The 18,992-nt window shown below is 33.6% G+C and overlaps 1 protein-coding gene across 1 annotated transcript; it reads right to left on the minus strand.

The window, feature by feature from the left end:
* Positions 1-1,587: 1,587 nt before the first annotated feature.
* Positions 1,588-13,012, minus strand: LOC116126797 (probable LRR receptor-like serine/threonine-protein kinase At1g67720). Its single transcript, XM_031412478.1, has 28 exons — positions 12,886-13,012; positions 12,683-12,794; positions 10,520-11,051; positions 9,658-10,163; positions 9,337-9,469; positions 9,136-9,207; positions 8,953-9,021; positions 8,796-8,867; positions 8,490-8,558; positions 8,113-8,267; positions 7,797-8,038; positions 7,274-7,400; positions 7,136-7,204; positions 6,850-7,036; positions 6,266-6,401; positions 6,174-6,234; positions 5,853-5,985; positions 5,652-5,723; positions 5,469-5,537; positions 5,312-5,383; positions 5,006-5,074; positions 4,629-4,783; positions 4,313-4,554; positions 3,790-3,916; positions 3,652-3,720; positions 3,366-3,552; positions 2,782-2,917; positions 1,588-2,067 (listed from the first exon to the last, which is right to left on the minus strand). Exons 2-28 carry the CDS (start codon positions 12,762-12,764, stop codon positions 1,750-1,752), a joined length of 4,161 nt encoding a protein of 1,386 aa, XP_031268338.1. The 5' UTR covers positions 12,765-12,794; positions 12,886-13,012; the 3' UTR covers positions 1,588-1,749.
* Between the last annotated feature and the right edge of the window lie 5,980 nt (positions 13,013-18,992).

The following is an 18,992-nucleotide window of genomic DNA, read 5'->3' on the forward strand; positions in this document are numbered from 1 at the left end:
GACTACAGTAACATTACATGTAAACTTTCTTCATTCTAAATTTGTGTGGATTAATCTTATAAAGAAGTAAATAATAAAAGAATGGATGAGATGGTCGTTTATCCAACTTCACCAAGATATTAGTACTAAACTATTGAATCAAACCTGTGGGGGGTTTTCTATCATTATACCTAGCAAGTTTGGCATATCACTAAATTTTAATTTTATGAAGGCGTCAACCATTGTGAATGACTCCTAAATGAATGAATCAAGCATGAAGCAAATAATTAAAAAAAGAAACGACGTCGAAGCGAGTCAAATCATAGCATTTGGATTTGATTTGGAGGGGAGTTCTGTGCATGTGCTGACACAGAATTAGAGAGAGAGATAGAAACAGACAGAGAAGCGATCAAGCAAATTAGAGATGGATACGATTAAAGAATAAGAGAAAGTAGACGATGATCAGCGGCAACAACAACAACAAAAATCTGTTGTTAAAAAAATTCCAAAGGCAAAATCTTGTAAGGGATATCTCTATTACAATTCCGTTCTCAAATCCCGTCATCGCAACCCTCGTTGCATCGACATCCCTCATAATCTCCCTCAAGGTTACTAATTTCTTTTTCACGTTTCAACTTCCATTCTCATTGCTTTCTTTTAACGTTTTCCAATTTGCTGCTAATGTGTTTTTTACCTAGATCGTTGACGAGAGGAGGAATGGAGTTGTCATCATCTGGTCGTCATCGATTTTCGGCAAGGGAGGAAAGCGTCGTCACGATTTCAGAGACTAGAGTTGCGATCGATTTCAGCAACGAATGGTTGCGATTTCAGCAAGATTAAGTTTTGATTTGTGATCTTTTTCAGATTTTTGCGATTTCATTTAAAAAATTTCAGAGTTTTTTGTGTGTAGAGGAATTGAGGAAGAAGAAACTGCGCAGCACAAAGGGAGAAATTAGGGTTTTTTTAATTTTTCAGTTGGACCGGTTTTCTTGCGGTCCAATAATGTTCACACGGTCCATTACGGGTTAAAACGGTTTATTGCGTAATAGCGGATTTAGGGTTGACTCGAACCAGCCACGTGATCGGTTCACGGTCTAACCGGTTGGACCGATCGGTCCGATCCGACTTTTAAAACAGTGATTCTATGGTCAATACGACTCTTAAATATATTATTTAAAAGATTATAAATTCTACCTACTTGAGTTGTTAATAGAAACGATTACTAAAAAGATTTATCCGATTATCAATTTCAGGATCTCGAAACATTAATTGAGATACATATAAGCTGACTTGAACATTCGGTCACAAAAGAAAAAAATATTCCAATACTAATTATTTCTGAACTTACAGAATACAGAATATATAATTTAGACCCAAATTCACTGAAGATGATTAGAATTTACCACCAAACACACAGCAATTGGAAAACACAATTGACAATACTGATTGAATACTTGCAATTGGTATTCCGATGCATTTATCTTTCCCCAAATGAAAAACAGAATTCCGTGGGGGGGACTGACGCTAAAACAATATGGAGACAAAAATTTTACAAAGTTCACAAAATCAACTCTTCTCTAGCTTCTTTCTTAGATTTTCCTTTTTTCTTTTTATGTTTTTTTTTTTTTTTTCATTTTTAACCAGGTTGCTTAACCTACATGGAGCAACTTGAATCCCATTCCAGCTACATAATTTTAGCTACAACAAAGAATATGACCACAAAATGAGGAAAACAAAAATAGGAATTATGTGCTTGCACTTGACCGAAGACTATCGAGCAGTTGGTCGTGCGATAGATTCATCCAAGGACAAGTAATTTTCAGCTCCTAAATTGAGGGAAGAATGAGCAGACATTCTTGACATGTCGTCTGAGTTACCTTCTCTAATAGATGTGACTTCCCTTTCGATTAAGATAGCATCTTGAATGTCCTTGAGAACTTCTGAGATTGAAGGCCTCATGTGTCCATGAGGCAAGACGCACATTAAAGCTTTTTCTGCAATTTTCCACATTGACTGGATGTCATATTCATCCCCTAGAGAGGGGTCGATGATTCCTTGAATGTCCCCACTCTCAATATGTAACTTTGCCTGTCACATAATAGTTAAAGACAATTAAGAGATGCTAACAAAACGGATACATCTAAAAGGAGGAAGTGCAGAGACCCTTGAGCAAAATAGGTCCTTTCTGAACTTTGTGTTCACACCACATTTCAAATTTGTAGTGATGATTTACATTTCTTCACATTAGCGCTAGCTTTTCTAAGGCTACTTTGTTTAGCATTTGTGTTTACAACAGAGTTCATGATTTTGCTTCAGACTGCAAGAGGTATATGCTTGAGAGTTCAAGAAGTGAAATCCTGCCTCCGAAATTAACTAACTGGGATTAGTGGTAAAAGTCCTTGATTTCAACCAAGAGGTCAGGGTTCAAATCCCATTAGGGCCAAGTTCTTCGGATATTATATCCCACAAGTTTCATGACTATACCAAGATGGTAAGCCCAAAAGTAACCCGATTTTAGAGCTTGGTGAACACCTATGAAAGGTTGAGAGATTTTTGGGTTTTAAAAAAAAAAGTAATAGTACATTCACAAACCCTTTCTCATTAACTTTCTCTCACAAACGCGACGTGTCAGCTCTTAATTGGTTAGCTTGCAACAGGTTCCGCCTGCCTAACAATGGGTCCCACTTGACTAAATGCGAACTGACCAATTATACACTGCCACGTCAGCGTTTGTAAGAGAAAGTTGTGAGAAGTATTTGTCAACTTATCTTTATTCTAAAAAAATTAATCAACTAGACTTACCCATTGGACTATATTACGGCAATTAACACCAAAGCTTTCATTAGATATGGCTTCCTGACCAGATACCAGCTCCAAAAGAATGACACCAAAACTATAAACATCACTCTTGTCAGTTAACTGCTGGGAGATATAATACCTGCATATCATGAAAAAGCAAAATTTATTAATGTAATGGAGCCAATCATGAAAAATAAAATTATAAATAAAGTGACTATCAGCACAATTTAGACCAAGGCCCGTATTGTAGTTTGCAGGAATCATTAACCATTTACACAAGGGAAACAGGCATGGGTGTTATAACGATATCTGTTGCTAAACGTGCTTAAATGAATCTTGCCATTGACTAAGAGTCCTTGGAAACAATAGGTGTGTCAGCAACTTAAAGTTACAAGCCTACAACAATCTGTTTGTCTGTTCATAAGCACATGTTCTTGAGCCACTGACACCACAAGCAAAATGTATTCAAAGATTTACATTCATAATATTAGAGTACAAAACAGCAGCAATATCATAACTCAAATCAATGATGATATTTAACAGGACATCAATTACAAAAGGATGGTTTTAATTGAAAAGGGCCTTACTCAGGATCCAGATACCCTACAGTGCCTCGTACTACACTGGAGACATGAGAGGTTCCATCTACTGCAAGTTTTGAAAGACCAAAATCTGAAACCTTTGCTCTCATGTGTTTATCAAGAAGAATATTGCTGCTTTTTAAATCTCTGTGGATAACAGCTGGAACACAGCCTGTATGAAGGTATTCAATTCCTGAATACGCACATGAACACATGATTAAATTCAATTATTCAGCTATAACTGAGACTTCTTTGTAGCAACAAAAGATTTAATCCCAAGATTAAAACAAACCTTTTGCAGCATCTTCAGCAATTTCAAGGCGTTTGATCCAGTTAATGCTTCGCTCACGTGTCAATGCACCTACCAAAATTTATGCACAGTTGACTCTTCAAACTTATAATGCTTAAATGCAAAAACTCAAGAACATACCATAAAGATGTTCCTTCAAGGTTCCATTTTGCATGTACTCATAAACAAGCATACTTCTTCCTTCCTCTTGACAATATCCAAGAAACTGTACCAGGTTCCTGTGATGTATCCTTGAAAGAAGAATCACCTATTCCACATATAAGCAGGAGAAAAGAAACAGATTTTTAGCTTCTAACCAGTAGCTCAATATTATACCATCAAATACAGCAATCATTTCTTTAAAATGCAAAAAAAGCTTATTTAAAGAAATCTCTCGCTAGTAATGATATCAGAGCAATTTATTTCCTTCAAAATGGGGTGCATAAACTTAGAAGTAAGAGCTGTATTTCCGTTGCCATAAACTTGAATTCTATTTTAACTTAGCTTATCAAAACCAAAGATACCTAACAATATAAACTTATGAATCAAAGAAGGCAAAACCAAGTACTTAACAAATAGATGAAGGAGCTCAACAAGGACAAAAGAATAATAATAATAATAATAATCAGATTATAAAAAGAGGTTCAATAATGTGAAAAGTTACCTCATTTGAAAATTCTCGTTTTCCTTGGTAGGAATTACTGGTTAGAACTTTGACAGCGATTTCCTTTCCATCTTTCATTTTCCCATAGTATACTACTCCAAAACCCCCAGAACCAATTTTCTTCTCAAACATGTTTGTAGCCTCTTCAATATCTGCTAATGTGAAGCAATGTGCAGCTTCCGAGGGAGCGTCATTCAAGGCAGAAACTGGCCTTTGAATGGGCAGGGGTTGCCGAAGTTGGTCTAAAGGAAATTAATTCAAATTAAGCACATAGAGCTGAGATACCTATCCAACTTCAAAATTGTTCAAAACTCACCTTGCTTGTAATGGCTTTTCTTCCCCTTGTGCATGAATAGGCAAGATACAACAGTAGCTATTAGCAGAATAGCGGCTCCAACTGATGAACCAATGACAATATAGAGGTGCCTAGCTTTTCTGGCCCCTTCATGAAGATTAATGTTTCCAGAATAGCTGTTAGGAAAAATAAAGCTTTAGAATGCACTGAACTTGCCTAGATAGAAGAGAGTACAGTACATATTTGTTAAAATGCAAGCATGCTGCCAATGATATACAAGTTCACCCTGTGAGAGTGCATGATACTTTAATCATAAAACAAGTACACCACAATTTCATAACATCTTTACCCACAGCAAGAGCATCTTAAGCAATTTTTCACTTTAAAATGATACTCACTTGAAGACCAAGTTTTTGTCCAGGAGAACTGAAGGCACTGTTCCGGATAATATATTATTCTGCACATACCTGCAACCAGCAAATACTTCAGGATGTGCAATCTTCTTCTAGGAAGCAACATGGAAAATATCCTCTCGTAGTTGAAATAAAAGAAAGAATAAAACATATCAAACAGAATTAATAGTAGAATTTGGGTGCCATTGCCTTCTACTCAAGTAGGAAAATTTATTACAAATTTCCACGATATTATAATGGCCTTCTACTAATTAATAACTGATATCCATTATCCAAGTTCTTGTAACTTACAATTCCCTCAAATTTGGTAGGTTCCCCAAAGACGAAGGCAGCTCACCCGTCAACTGATTGTTCTCAAGATGACTATATCAGGAAAAAGATCTTAGTTAATGGTTAGCTTAATAATTTGATAGGAACATTATTGAGAGAACAAGTCAACAGAATTTACATGATCTTCAAATTTGTGCATCCACTAAAATCAGGTATTGGACCAATCAGTGAATTCCCATCAAGCCATCTGTGACCATAATACAAGTGGATAATGATAACACCATGAGCCTCACTTTTGTGAAGTGAAAATGTAAATATAAGCTACCATCCTCAGAAAAAAACAATGCAGTTTGAAACTTACAACTCAACTAAATTGGTCAATTTGGACAAGTCCGAAGGAATGTTCCCAGTCAAATTCTTGCTAGATAAGTGGCTGAGCACCATATAGAAAAAATAGTTGTGTCAGTGTCATTTCTTTTCAGATATGGTACTAGACTACAACATCAAGAGAGCAGGGAAGTAATATGAATGACATAAAACCTCAGAAGCATTGAGTCATTACATTACAGTTATACTTGGTTGTGGATCTGAGTTACACTGCACCCATGACCATGGAACAGGTAGGCACGGATCACCACCTTCTTGAGCCCAGTCAGCTGATGAAAAAGGTGAAATTACACTTGCAATAACTGCCCCTGCAAGTCAAACATGCTATGATTAGAGCTTCAAAGAGACAATTATGTGTGTTGCACCAAAAGAGAAGAAAGAAGATGTTTGATAGGTAAGCCAATACAGTAGTAGCTGTACTTCAAAACAGAAGTTTAAACTAAGGAGTGCATTCGAGTGATCTGAGCATACACAAAGGAGCCATTAGTTTGCTTACCATCTACGGAACCATCATTCCGCTCCAGATACTTGTTTATCTCCATAGCATTTAAAAGCGGTCCCCTAAAAAAATTAATCAACTAGACTTACCCATTGAACTATATTACGGCAATTAACACCGAAGCTTTCGTTAGATATGGCTTCCTGACCAGATATCAGCTCCAAAAGAATGACGCCAAAACTATAAACATCACTCTTGTCAGTTAACTGCTGGGAGATATAATACCTGCATATCATGAAAAAGCAAAATTTATTAATGTAATGGAGCCAATCATGCCAAATAAAATTATAAATAAAGTGACTATCAGCACAATTTAGACCAAGGCCCGTATTGTAGTTTGCAGGAATTATTAACCATTTACACAAGGGAAACAGGCATGGGTGTTATAACGATATCTGTTGCTAAATGTGCTTAAATGAATCTTGCCATTGACTAAGAGTCCTTGGAAACAATAGCTGTGTCAGCAACTTAAAGTTACAAGCCTACAACAATCTGTTTGTCAGTTCATAAGCACATGTTCTTGAGCCACTGACACCACAAGCAAAATGTATTCAAAGATTTACATTCATACTATTAGAGCACAAAACAGCAGCAATATCATAACTCAAATCAATGATGATATTTAACAGGACATCAATTACAAAAGGATGGCTTTAATTAAAAAGGGCCTTACTCAGGATCCAGATACCCTACAGTGCCTCGTACTACACTGGAGACATGAGAGGTTCCATCTACTGCAAGCTTTGAAAGACCAAAATCTGAAACCTTTGCTCTCATGTGTTTATCAAGAAGAATATTGCTGCTTTTTAAATCTCTGTGGATAACAGCTGGAACACAGCCTGTATGAAGGTATTCAATTCCTGAATACGCACATGAACACATGATTAAATTCAATTATTCAGCTATAACTGAGACTTCTCTGTAGCAACAAAATATTTAATCCCAAGATTAAAACAAACCTTTTGCAGCATCTTCAGCAATTTCAAGGCGTTTGATCCAGTTAATGCTTCGCTCACGTGTCAATGCACCTACCAAAATTTATGCAAAGTTGACTCTTCAAACTTATAATGCTTAAATGCAAAAACTCAAGAACATACCATAAAGATGTTCCTTCAAGGTTCCATTTTGCATGTACTCATAAACAAGCATACTTCTTCCTTCCTCTTGACAATATCCAAGAAACTGTACCAGGTTCCTGTGATGTATCCTTGAAAGAAGAATCACCTATTCCACATATAAGCAGGAGAAAAGAAACAGATTTTTAGCTTCTAACCAGTAGCTCAATATTATACCATCAAATACAGCAATCATTTCTTTAAAATGCAAAAAAAGCTTATTTAAAGAAATCTCTCGCTAGTAATGATATCAGAGCAATTTATTTCCTTCAAAATGGGGTGCATAAACTTAGAAGTAAGAGCTGTATTTCCGTTGCCATAAACTTGAATTCTATTTTAACTTAGCTTATCAAAACCAAAGATACCTAACAATATAAACTTATGAATCAAAGAAGGCAAAACCAAGTACTTAACAAATAGATGAAGGAGCTCAACAAGGACAAAAGAATAATAATAATAATAATAATCAGATTATAAAAAGAGGTTCAATAATGTGAAAAGTTACCTCATTTGAAAATTCTCGTTTTCCTTGGTAGGAATTACTGGTTAGAACTTTGACAGCGATTTCCTTTCCATCTTTCATTTTCCCATAGTATACTACTCCAAAACCCCCAGAACCAATTTTCTTCTCAAACATGTTTGTAGCCTCTTCAATATCTGCTAATGTGAAGCAATGTGCAGCTTCCGAGGGAGCGTCATTCAAGGCAGAAACTGGCCTTTGAATGGGCAGGGGTTGCCGAAGTTGGTCTAAAGGAAATTAATTCAAATTAAGCACATAGAGCTGAGATACCTATCCAACTTCAAAATTGTTCAAAACTCACCTTGCTTGTAATGGCTTTTCTTCCCCTTGTGCATGAATAGGCAAGATACAACAGTAGCTATTAGCAGAATAGCGGCTCCAACTGATGAACCAATGACAATATAGAGGTGCCTAGCTTTTCTGGCCCCTTCATGAAGATTAATGTTTCCAGAATAGCTGTTAGGAAAAATAAAGCTTTAGAATGCACTGAACTTGCCTAGATAGAAGAGAGTACAGTACATATTTGTTAAAATGCAAGCATGCTGCCAATGATATACAAGTTCACCCTGTGAGAGTGCATGATACTTTAATCATAAAACAAGTACACCACAATTTCATAACATCTTTACCCACAGCAAGAGCATCTTAAGCAATTTTTCACTTTAAAATGATACTCACTTGAAGACCAAGTTTTTGTCCAGGAGAACTGAAGGCACTGTTCCGGATAATATATTATTCTGCACATACCTGCAACCAGCAAATACTTCAGGATGTGCAATCTTCTTCTAGGAAGCAACATGGAAAATATCCTCTCGTAGTTGAAATAAAAGAAAGAATAAAACATATCAAACAGAATTAATAGTAGAATTTGGGTGCCATTGCCTTCTACTCAAGTAGGAAAATTTATTACAAATTTCCACGATATTATAATGGCCTTCTACTAATTAATAACTGATATCCATTATCCAAGTTCTTGTAACTTACAATTCCCTCAAATTTGGTAGGTTCCCCAAAGACGAAGGCAGCTCACCCGTCAACTGATTGTTCTCAAGATGACTATATCAGGAAAAAGATCTTAGTTAATGGTTAGCTTAATAATTTGATAGGAACATTATTGAGAGAACAAGTCAACAGAATTTACATGATCTTCAAATTTGTGCATCCACTAAAATCAGGTATTGGACCAATCAGTGAATTCCCATCAAGCCATCTGTGACCATAATACAAGTGGATAATGATAACACCATGAGCCTCACTTTTGTGAAGTGAAAATGTAAATATAAGCTACCATCCTCAGAAAAAAACAATGCAGTTTGAAACTTACAACTCAACTAAATTGGTCAATTTGGACAAGTCCGAAGGAATGTTCCCAGTCAAATTCTTGCTAGATAAGTGGCTGAGCACCATATAGAAAAAATAGTTGTGTCAGTGTCATTTCTTTTCAGATATGGTACTAGACTACAACATCAAGAGAGCAGGGAAGTAATATGAATGACATAAAACCTCAGAAGCATTGAGTCATTACATTACAGTTATACTTGGTTGTGGATCTGAGTTACACTGCACCCATGACCATGGAACAGGTAGGCACGGATCACCACCTTCTTGAGCCCAGTCAGCTGATGAAAAAGGTGAAATTACACTTGCAATAACTGCCCCTGCAAGTCAAACATGCTATGATTAGAGCTTCAAAGAGACAATTATGTGTGTTGCACCAAAAGAGAAGAAAGAAGATGTTTGATAGGTAAGCCAATACAGTAGTAGCTGTACTTCAAAACAGAAGTTTAAACTAAGGAGTGCATTCAAGTGATCTGAGCATGCACAAAGAAGCCATTAGTTTGCTTACCATCTACAGAACCATCATTCCGCTCCAGATACTTGTTTATCTCCATAGCATTTAAAAGTGGTCCCCTTGAAGAATCGGATGTTTTCCCAAACCTAAAGGATAACACAAAGGGGAGAGATATGTTATAGTATCCAGGCTCGTAGACGCGATATTTCCCATGAGCATTTTCTTGGATATTAACCATAGCTTTGCTAATGTCAGGCTCGCCAGGGAGCACCAGCCTAAATTTCCGGGACTCATCTGGATCCAAATCTTCAATTTCAGCAAAGTAGGAGAAGGCCCAACCAAAGCCAGGAAAACCATCCAAATTCAACCTATAAGTTAACGATCCATTTGTACCAACTACAGCAGTCTGCATCACTTTTTCAGGTGGCATTAAATCACTGGTAATATCAATCGACATTTTGGTTGAAACTTTCACTGTGCCAGCAGCAACATCAACAAGGTAATTTGCTTTCTTCAGAGAATCAGATTCCCATATTCTATCAAATGGATCATCAGGATACCTGAAGTTACAAAAAAATATATACATATAAATATCCTCTTTTCTTATGACTAAATTATCTTGGGATGCCAGAGCTCCATAAATACCACATATTTCTCAATTAAACTTTTAAAATCATTAGGGTTGAAATTGCAGGATTTCAGAGCCTTAAATAACTTTTTCGTTTTTATTTATTCTTTTACTTTTAATATCTATGTTTAATTACCATAGCTGGATAACAGAGCAAATAACTTCATTCTCTTTTCTTTTTTATCTTTAATATTTGTGTTTCATTACCAATTATTAAAACAAGCATTAAGATAAATGTAAACATGAAAAATCAGACTGTATATCATTCTTCAGATAGCAGATGCATACCTAACTGGAGCTTCACTATCTGCACCAAAATTTATTCTAGCAGAAACACTTAGATAAAAGCGGTCTTCAAATGGCGTATAGTAAACTGAACCATTGAATTGCCGAAGCTCAAGGGTAGAAATGAATGGTTGCCCAGTCGTAGCATTTGATAAACAAACATCGATTGTAGGGCTTGAAGCCAAAAATATAAGTTCTCGCACCTCAATAGTAGTAGTATCCGAAATGACAATAGTAGACCAATGAGTAGCCCCAAGGGAAATGTCAAATTTTGGATAGACATTATTGCTATCAAAATTACCATACAGAAATGTTGCTCTTATGAGATACCTAGTCCTTCTAATAACATGAAGCTGATAACAGTACTTCCTAGAATCAGCAGGAAAATGTCTTAGTGTCGAATATTGCTGCCTAGTCTCATTTGCAATAGATATATTCGTTGTTTCTCCAAACAAAAACTGATCATCAGGAGTCCACTGAAGTCCTAGTTCATCAGTGAAATTTCCTTTACCCCCACAGTCCAAACTCACAAAACCTGTTTCACATTTTCAAATGTGTTAGCAATACTGGTGTAGAACAAATGCAAACTTTTGATGGTGTAGAACAAATGCAAACTTTTGAAGATTCGCTTTTTAGACATTGTTATGACATTATATTCAGAAACTGCTATTCCCAATTATACTAGAGTTACAAATTACACGAGGTAGGAAGAGTAAAAATGTCCTCAGAAAGGAAATAATGATAAGCAGTGGAAGAAACCTTGACAGTTATCTACAGATATGTTTCAAGAGAAATGAAAATTAGCAGAGACCACTTAAAACATAGGTTTCTAGTGAACATCAGCCAAAATCAAAATTTGAGAATGGGAAGAATAGAGCACACCTTAGTAGATCAATATAGGCCACAAGAAAGCATATATATTGAAGACTAAAATGTCGATCATGTCTCTATCTTCCTCTGATGATTACGAATTAATCAAACAATATTAATATTGCAAATTAGACATTTAAGCAAAGGAAATATAAGAGAGGAATCTTCTTTACTTTCTTTTTTTTTTTGGTTGATGAAGAAACAGTCTAGAACATAAGGCCACCCAAATCAAGTTAGATTCCAGCCACTTTGCAAGAGTGAATCACAATCTTAACTTTAAATGTAACAGCTAATAATTATATGCCAATTATGCCTCTCTTGAAAAAATCAATAAAATCCTGTTATATGCATTAATGTATGGAAAAACAAACTCAAGAGCAGAACAGAGAAACACGTCATGCAACTCCTTTATATCAGTTTAATTTTAATGAAACAGATATTTTAAAAAATGCATTAATATAGTAGTGATATTTTGACCTGCTTCATATTAAGGCTAGTAGATATCACAAAATCAAGAGAGTGGGCAATGGGAAAGGGAGCAGGGGTTCAAACACACTCAGCAATTACAGGCCTTAGCCTTCCAGTGAATGCTTTTGATTGTTAAAAACCACAAAATTCCAACTAAACTTATTCGAATTTGGCCCACAAATTTATCGAATTTTGATATCTAGTGTCCTGTTAATTGAGCTATAACCTGACAGTTCTTGATGGTTCCAGACTATTATGATAACAATATGCAGCATTTTCAAGTTTCTAAATCTGCACCAGCCTCCAAGTTTCTGAAAAAACTATTGTAATTTAAGAGAGGAGCAAATCATGGCGCCCACAAGTTTCTGTATTTATATAGTTACTGTCGCAGCTTCTACTGTTCATTTTTGGGCTATTAATTGCACATTACACGGGAGAGGTGGTATAAGAAAAATTCTCCATGGTTTGTCAACAAGAACATGACAAAATAGACCAAGAAACTTACTCTCTTCGTCAAAAGTCAGAAACTTCAACAACAGTTAGTATCTATTACCAGAAGCAAAAAGAAATAAATATAATACCAGTAACATTAAATGCTCAAAATCGGTACGAAAACAGAACAAATCAAGAATCTCAACTAAAACAAAAACAAACGAATTCCCGAACAATCATGCATATCTAAATATTTATTTAGAAAAAAAAAAAGGAACGAAGCATAACAATAATAGTAAAAAGAAAATGAAAAATAAAAATGATAGAAATGGACGTGCTTGTTCATAGAAATACGAATACTTATACATAAATACGAATGTATATATATACACAAACCTGGCCTCTGAGCTGCGGAGTTGTTGAAGATGAGAAGAACATCAAATATCAGAAACAAAAACAACAAAAGTAGTCTCTCCATCTCGTGTCGTCAACTGATTCACTACGGAAGCTGATGAAATAAAAGCATTAAAAAGCGGTAAAGAAGCCTAAAAAAAGTAAATTCTTTGAACAGAAAATAAAGCAACTAGCAGAAACGGCACCTGCTGCCACTGAAACTGAGTCACTAAAGACGACTCCTGCTGAAAGAGCCTTCAACTATATTCATTGCAAAGGAAGAAAGAGGGATTAATAGCAGAGAGAAAATGAATGAGTTGAAGTCATGAGTTTCGAAGAGATTGTGAAGAATGAGGAGTCTTTTCATTCGCTCTTCTACTCATTGGGGAGTGAGTGGGGACCGGCAGTGAGAGGGTAGGTCCCACTACAGAATGATAAAGAAGCTGGAGTCTTCTGGGATTTTGATTAAAATCAAAGGGATGAGATTCGATCATCAAAGGATGAGTAAGGGCGTGTCGTGGTAGTGGATCCCACCACTAGCTTTTGCAACAGGGCGATTTCACATCAAAACTATCACCTTCACGGCTTCACCACTCTCAACGCTGTTCACAACTTTAGCTCCCGTAATCACCTTAACAACCTTGCTCAATTGCGATCAAGGCGAGTGCACCACACGCTCGTAACGTTCGGTAAGAGATTTTTTTTTTTAATCTAATGATTTAATCTCACTTGGATTATTTATCTTCATTTATCAACAAATCACATGAACTATTAGTCATCAATTTTTTTTTTTTTTTTGATAAAAGTTAAAATTTGTCTCAACTTAATTTATTGTGAAATTATAGCCTTTACAAACCAAGCTAAAACCTTAAAAAACACGTTGAACATTTACTACTTTAATTATTTCTAAAGTTTATTTAATAATAATAATAATAATAAATTGTGTAAAAAATAAAGCCTACAAAAAAAATAAAATTAAATACATATTGTGTTTATTTGAGATTGGCGATTTTTTTTTTTTAATAACGAGGAGTATCAGGGTCAACTTACGAGTACCTCAAATAATTTTTCAGAACCTTAGAATTACCGGTCGAGTAAAAGTTTAAGTGACTATCTTTATTAGCAATCGAAGAAAGACTCGAACTCGAAACATTTTGAATAATACACTCAAGAATCTCTATCGAACCACTCGACTATCCAAAGGTAATTAAAATTGGAGAAGTTTCATTGCATTATAACATGTCAAAGCATCTTTTATTCTTTCAAATTCATATATAACACCCAATATCAAATTGGTTTATTATTGATCTTACAAGAATTACAATTAAAATTATAAAATATAATTCATACTCAATTAAATAGTACACCGATAATTGAACTTGAAAATTCATGGTAAAACCTTGAAATACAGAAGCACGCGCTTGTTGAAGGTTTTGGGTGAAAATATTTTTTTTTCCGACCCTTGCATTCAGCTATAATTATTTTGTAGACAGATTCTCTGGATAGTTTACACGTCAACTCCCGATTTATAATGAGTTTTGACACATTCTTTAGTGGTGGTTATTGTCGTTGAAGTGCAAATTCAAACTCTTGTATATCCCAAAGAATTTGGTGAAAATGATTCTGAGATGGAACACAACACAACAAAAAGGATGATAAAAAGAAGATCTTTCCATTATTATTCGTTTGAAGAATCCTAAGGCAAGGAAGTTTCCTCCTCTCACGCTAAAGGGAAGATATAAAGTGAGTAAATGATTATCATAATAAAGTGTGTAATTCTATCCTCAATTTTCGATAACTTAATTCAATGTGATAATCATTTTAATAAAGACAAGTTTAATAAAAAAGGTTGTAAAATAATTATCATCCTTACAAGTTTCACAATTTTATTTTTATTTTTTATTTTTTATTTTTTTTATAACTGAGATGTCCTCAAGGTCTATTGAACACCGTACAAGTCCAAAAGACTAATGAGTTATAATATGGTAGGTAACTCTAAAGTTAAAACTCAATAACTCAATTAAAGGAGTAAACCTCCTTAATCGTCAGAGTAACCTCTTGGGGTTAAATTTAATTAATTATATTTATTTTAAAAGACAAATTCTTAATTAACTATTTTGACATCTAATGAATATATTTATTTTAAAAAGGTAATTTAAATTTTGTTTTGAAAGTTCAAATTTTAATTTCACGTGGCATACAGTAAAAAAGGACATATTTGACTGTCATAGTTATAGAAAAATTTACTATAATATAACAGTTTTGATTTAGAAAATTAACAGTTTTGATTGACGTCAGTTTAAACCGGGATGAGTTTCCCAGTATTTGAAACGACAAGATCAAGACAACCGTAGACTGAAAACACGGGGGTGATTAAGTATTTCTCGCCTTATAATACGGATAAAATTAATTGCATAAACATGAAGGGAGTGAGAGAAATTTTCCAAAATGAAGGGGTCAATAGACAAAAGTTACTATCATAAAATTAGTAGCAATAGAATAATGTTTACCGACATCAAAGACTAAATCAAATGAGAGTCATTATGGTCAAAATTATATAAAAGAATAAACTATATATTATGTCTTTGACATAAAATTAATTACCAAACATTGGCTACCTAATGCCCTCGTGCTTTAAAATTGCATACTAAACAAAGTATGGGTGGAATGGAATATATAAAATAAATTTTGTGAAAATGAATAAAGTTTATTGAAATGAAAGTGTAATATTTATGCGTGGTACAATTGTTTTAAGAACAACAATTAAATGAAACCATATATTATGTTTGACTTGATACATTTGTTATGATACCGTTCACATTATTGTTATTTTATGATCATGGTAGTTGGTACTATAAGCTATAAAGGAGTGGGGTCAAAACTTAATATTTTTAGATTAAAAAAAATATATATTGTTTTGGAGGTTAATATATATATTTTTTTTAGTAAGATAAAAATGCCCAGTCCCAGTATTAGTCTATCTTTAATTTTATAAAAATTAAAATTAGGAGTTTGTTAACTTGAGTCTTCAATGTTAAATAGAATAATACATATTTATGTATAATAAAAGGAAATCTTTGATACATTAATATTTTAAAATTTGTATATTTTAACATATGCTATTTATGTATATATTGGATTATCATAAAATTTAGGTTTAAACATGTGGACCCAAGGTTTAATTTAATAAAAAAAAAACTCCGTGTCATTATTGAGCAGTTCAAAATTATATGAGTTAAATGGGAATTGATATAATTATTAAATTTATTTTAGACGTGCATGTGCATGTGCCTTTGACAGAGTGACGAGGGCTGACTGACATGGAGATGGTATTTGGTAAGCAGTTAAACATTGACGGTGGTCAATGGTTTTGTGGGCTTGAGGTTTTTCCAATTATTATTCAAATAAAAAATTTGAAATCTTTTACCAACTTCGCAATTTGGACCCAGTAGTTGACGTTGAATTAGAATTTGGGTATCCGAGGTTCTAAACGGGTCAAACTATTTTAATCAGCTTAAATTATAAAAAGATATAAATAATTAAATATTTATTTCTGGATTAATCCGACAAAACGTTGTGATAAAAACAAAAAGAAAATTAAGTATTGTTGAATTACCAAGTGGTCTCTAATGCCTAATAAGTGGCGCATCCATTAATCAAAGTCTTTTGCATTTTTTTAAATTATCATAAAACTGTCTGTTATGTCATGCCATAATTGACATGCTTTGTCTTTTACTTAGCATTATTTCAAAAGCTCAAGTAAAATGGTACAATCCTCAATTAAAAAAAAAGGGAAACTATTGGTCAAATTGCCTAACCAAAACAATAATTACATAATCTCTTAGAGTTGTCGACCACTTCAACAATAAAAGGCAAGACAGAGGTATTAGAAGATTTCTGATATTAGATTTTTCTCTTGTATAAGTGTGATAACAAATCATAGACAAAAACATTCATTGTAACGAAAGATACGAGACAATATCCTAATAATATTGATTATGTTAAACATAACTTATATTTCATATAAATCGTGCGTGTTTTCTTTCTTTTTACTAGTTTGATATTTATTATTGTTTGACTTCGTATTACTCTCTAGATTGTTTCATAATTTTTATTTAACGTGATTTGTAAACCTATTCCCCGCACGGCTCCTCTTCTAGCTTTAATTTTACAGTTGAAAGTCTACTTTAATTCTTTTTCTGAAAATAACGACCGAAATGCATGGTGTTAGGTTCAGCAGAAAGTCCTCTCCGAACAAATTCAGGACACAGATTTTTATAATAAGAGGATATTAACATTGGATTTTTAAAAACAAAGTTGAGAAAAAGAAGCCTACAACCACATAGATAATCTAAACATTATTTGGTACTTTATGAAAGTTTGCAGCTAGAAATGACAATGGTGGGAATATTTTAGGGTTAAACTTTTATCAAAGTTACAGCTTTGTCTAAACTTTTCAAAAAGGAAAGTGATTTCTCCACGTTTTTTAATGCTTCTGCTTTTCTTTTCTTTTCTTTATACTCGAGAACGATGGACTTTGAGTCGAATCATATGTTGGTTACACTTACAGATAGGTATTAGCAGGATCTGGTGCATTAGGTTTTCTTTTTATGTGATTTATAAATATATTAATTAATGTGTAATGCAATTGAGCTTTTCTTAATGTCTAAGTTTTAGAAGGCGCCTCTTGTTGACTTCATTGTTTAAAAAAATATTATTGATGGTCCAGGAGTTTTCAGGGTGTGAAAGCATTTTTATAATATTGTTTAATTGAAATAAAATATGAAATAAAATATTTATTTCTTTTTTTAAAGAAAAAAACTACGCATATTTTTTGTTAAAGTATTTTAAATTTTTGTATGGAAAGCATTTTTATTGTAAAGCATGTTTTTTTTTTTAAAAAAAGAAAAAGTTTCAAATGTTAGAATAATTTAATAATAAAGATCAACTTACAATCCAATTTTACAAATTATCTCTCATAACTCTGATGTAATAGTTGTTAACTGGTTAGTTCGCAATTGGATAGGTAGGACCCATAACGAGCAAATGGGACTTATTTATGAACTGATTAATTACGAACTACCACATCGAGAGTTGTGAAATTGCCCATCATTCAATGCTGAAGTTAAAATTTCAGCCTGCTCCAGCTATGACCCATCTTCAATATGATAGATTGGGTTATAGTATACTCACTGTTCTTGAAGTTTGCCAAATGACCCATCTTCAAAACAGACTCATAGGTAAGCATTGAATGATATACTGATTCAAATTCAAATTAAACATTTTGAATTTTGAAGTTAATCCATCAAATTCAACATTCAAATGCTGAAGTTTAAAATTTCAAATGACCCATCTTCAAAATGATAGATTGGGTTATAGTAGACTCACTGTTCTTTGAATTAATTTATAAATAGAATCTGATTATTAAGTTGTTTCTATACAAATTGCTAGCAGAAGATTTTCCTGATATACGGAGACAGATTTGATCACTCTTTCTTTTCAATGGTTAAACAGATATTGATGAAATGATGGGCCACAAAATGAACTGCAATTGTCCATGCTTACCTGTGAGTCTGTTTTGAAGACGGGTCATTTGGCAAACTTCAAGTTCAGTCGATAAAAGCCCTAAACCAATTAACAGTCGGGAAATGATTTTTAGCCCCGTTAAATGGATATATATCCTTCACTTTTGTTGTTTTTTGTTTTTAGTATAACCTTAATAAAAATGACATCATATATATATATATATATTATTCAGATATTTATTTGTTTGATAAATTTAGATTATTTAAACTATAAAGAAAGTAATCACATAACGGGATGAATCTAATTTTGATGAAAAAAAAAAAGTAAGTTTCAAATTTGAAATTGAAAAAAATGGGTATAAACAAAATACCTAACTAAGTTTAAAATTGGGGAAAAGTAGAGTAAACAAAAATCTAATTAAGTTTGAATTGGGAAAGGGGTGTAAAAAAAGAAAAAGTAATTAAGTTTGAATTTGGGGAAAATAGATGCAAACAAAAAGAAAACTTAATTAAGCAGGGGTTTTTTCGGTATTAAATAGGGTTTTAGAGAGAGAATATATATGGCGTCGTTTGGTTGGCTTTTGAGAATACTATTATTAATATTCCCAAAAAAGTTAAACAGTAAAATGTCATTATTTCCAAAATATTATTTTATATTTTTCAATTTCTTTTAAACCTCTTAAATTTGTTAATTTAACTAAACACCCCCAAATATTTTTTTTAGAAATTACAAAAATACTTTGGTCACCCTCCGACGATGGTGGCCAGCTGTCCGTATTTAATGGGTG

Source organism: Pistacia vera, unplaced genomic scaffold (genome assembly GCF_008641045.1).
Source record: "Pistacia vera cultivar Batoury unplaced genomic scaffold, PisVer_v2 Contig1042, whole genome shotgun sequence".
Classification (NCBI taxonomy): Eukaryota; Viridiplantae; Streptophyta; class Magnoliopsida; order Sapindales; family Anacardiaceae; genus Pistacia; species Pistacia vera.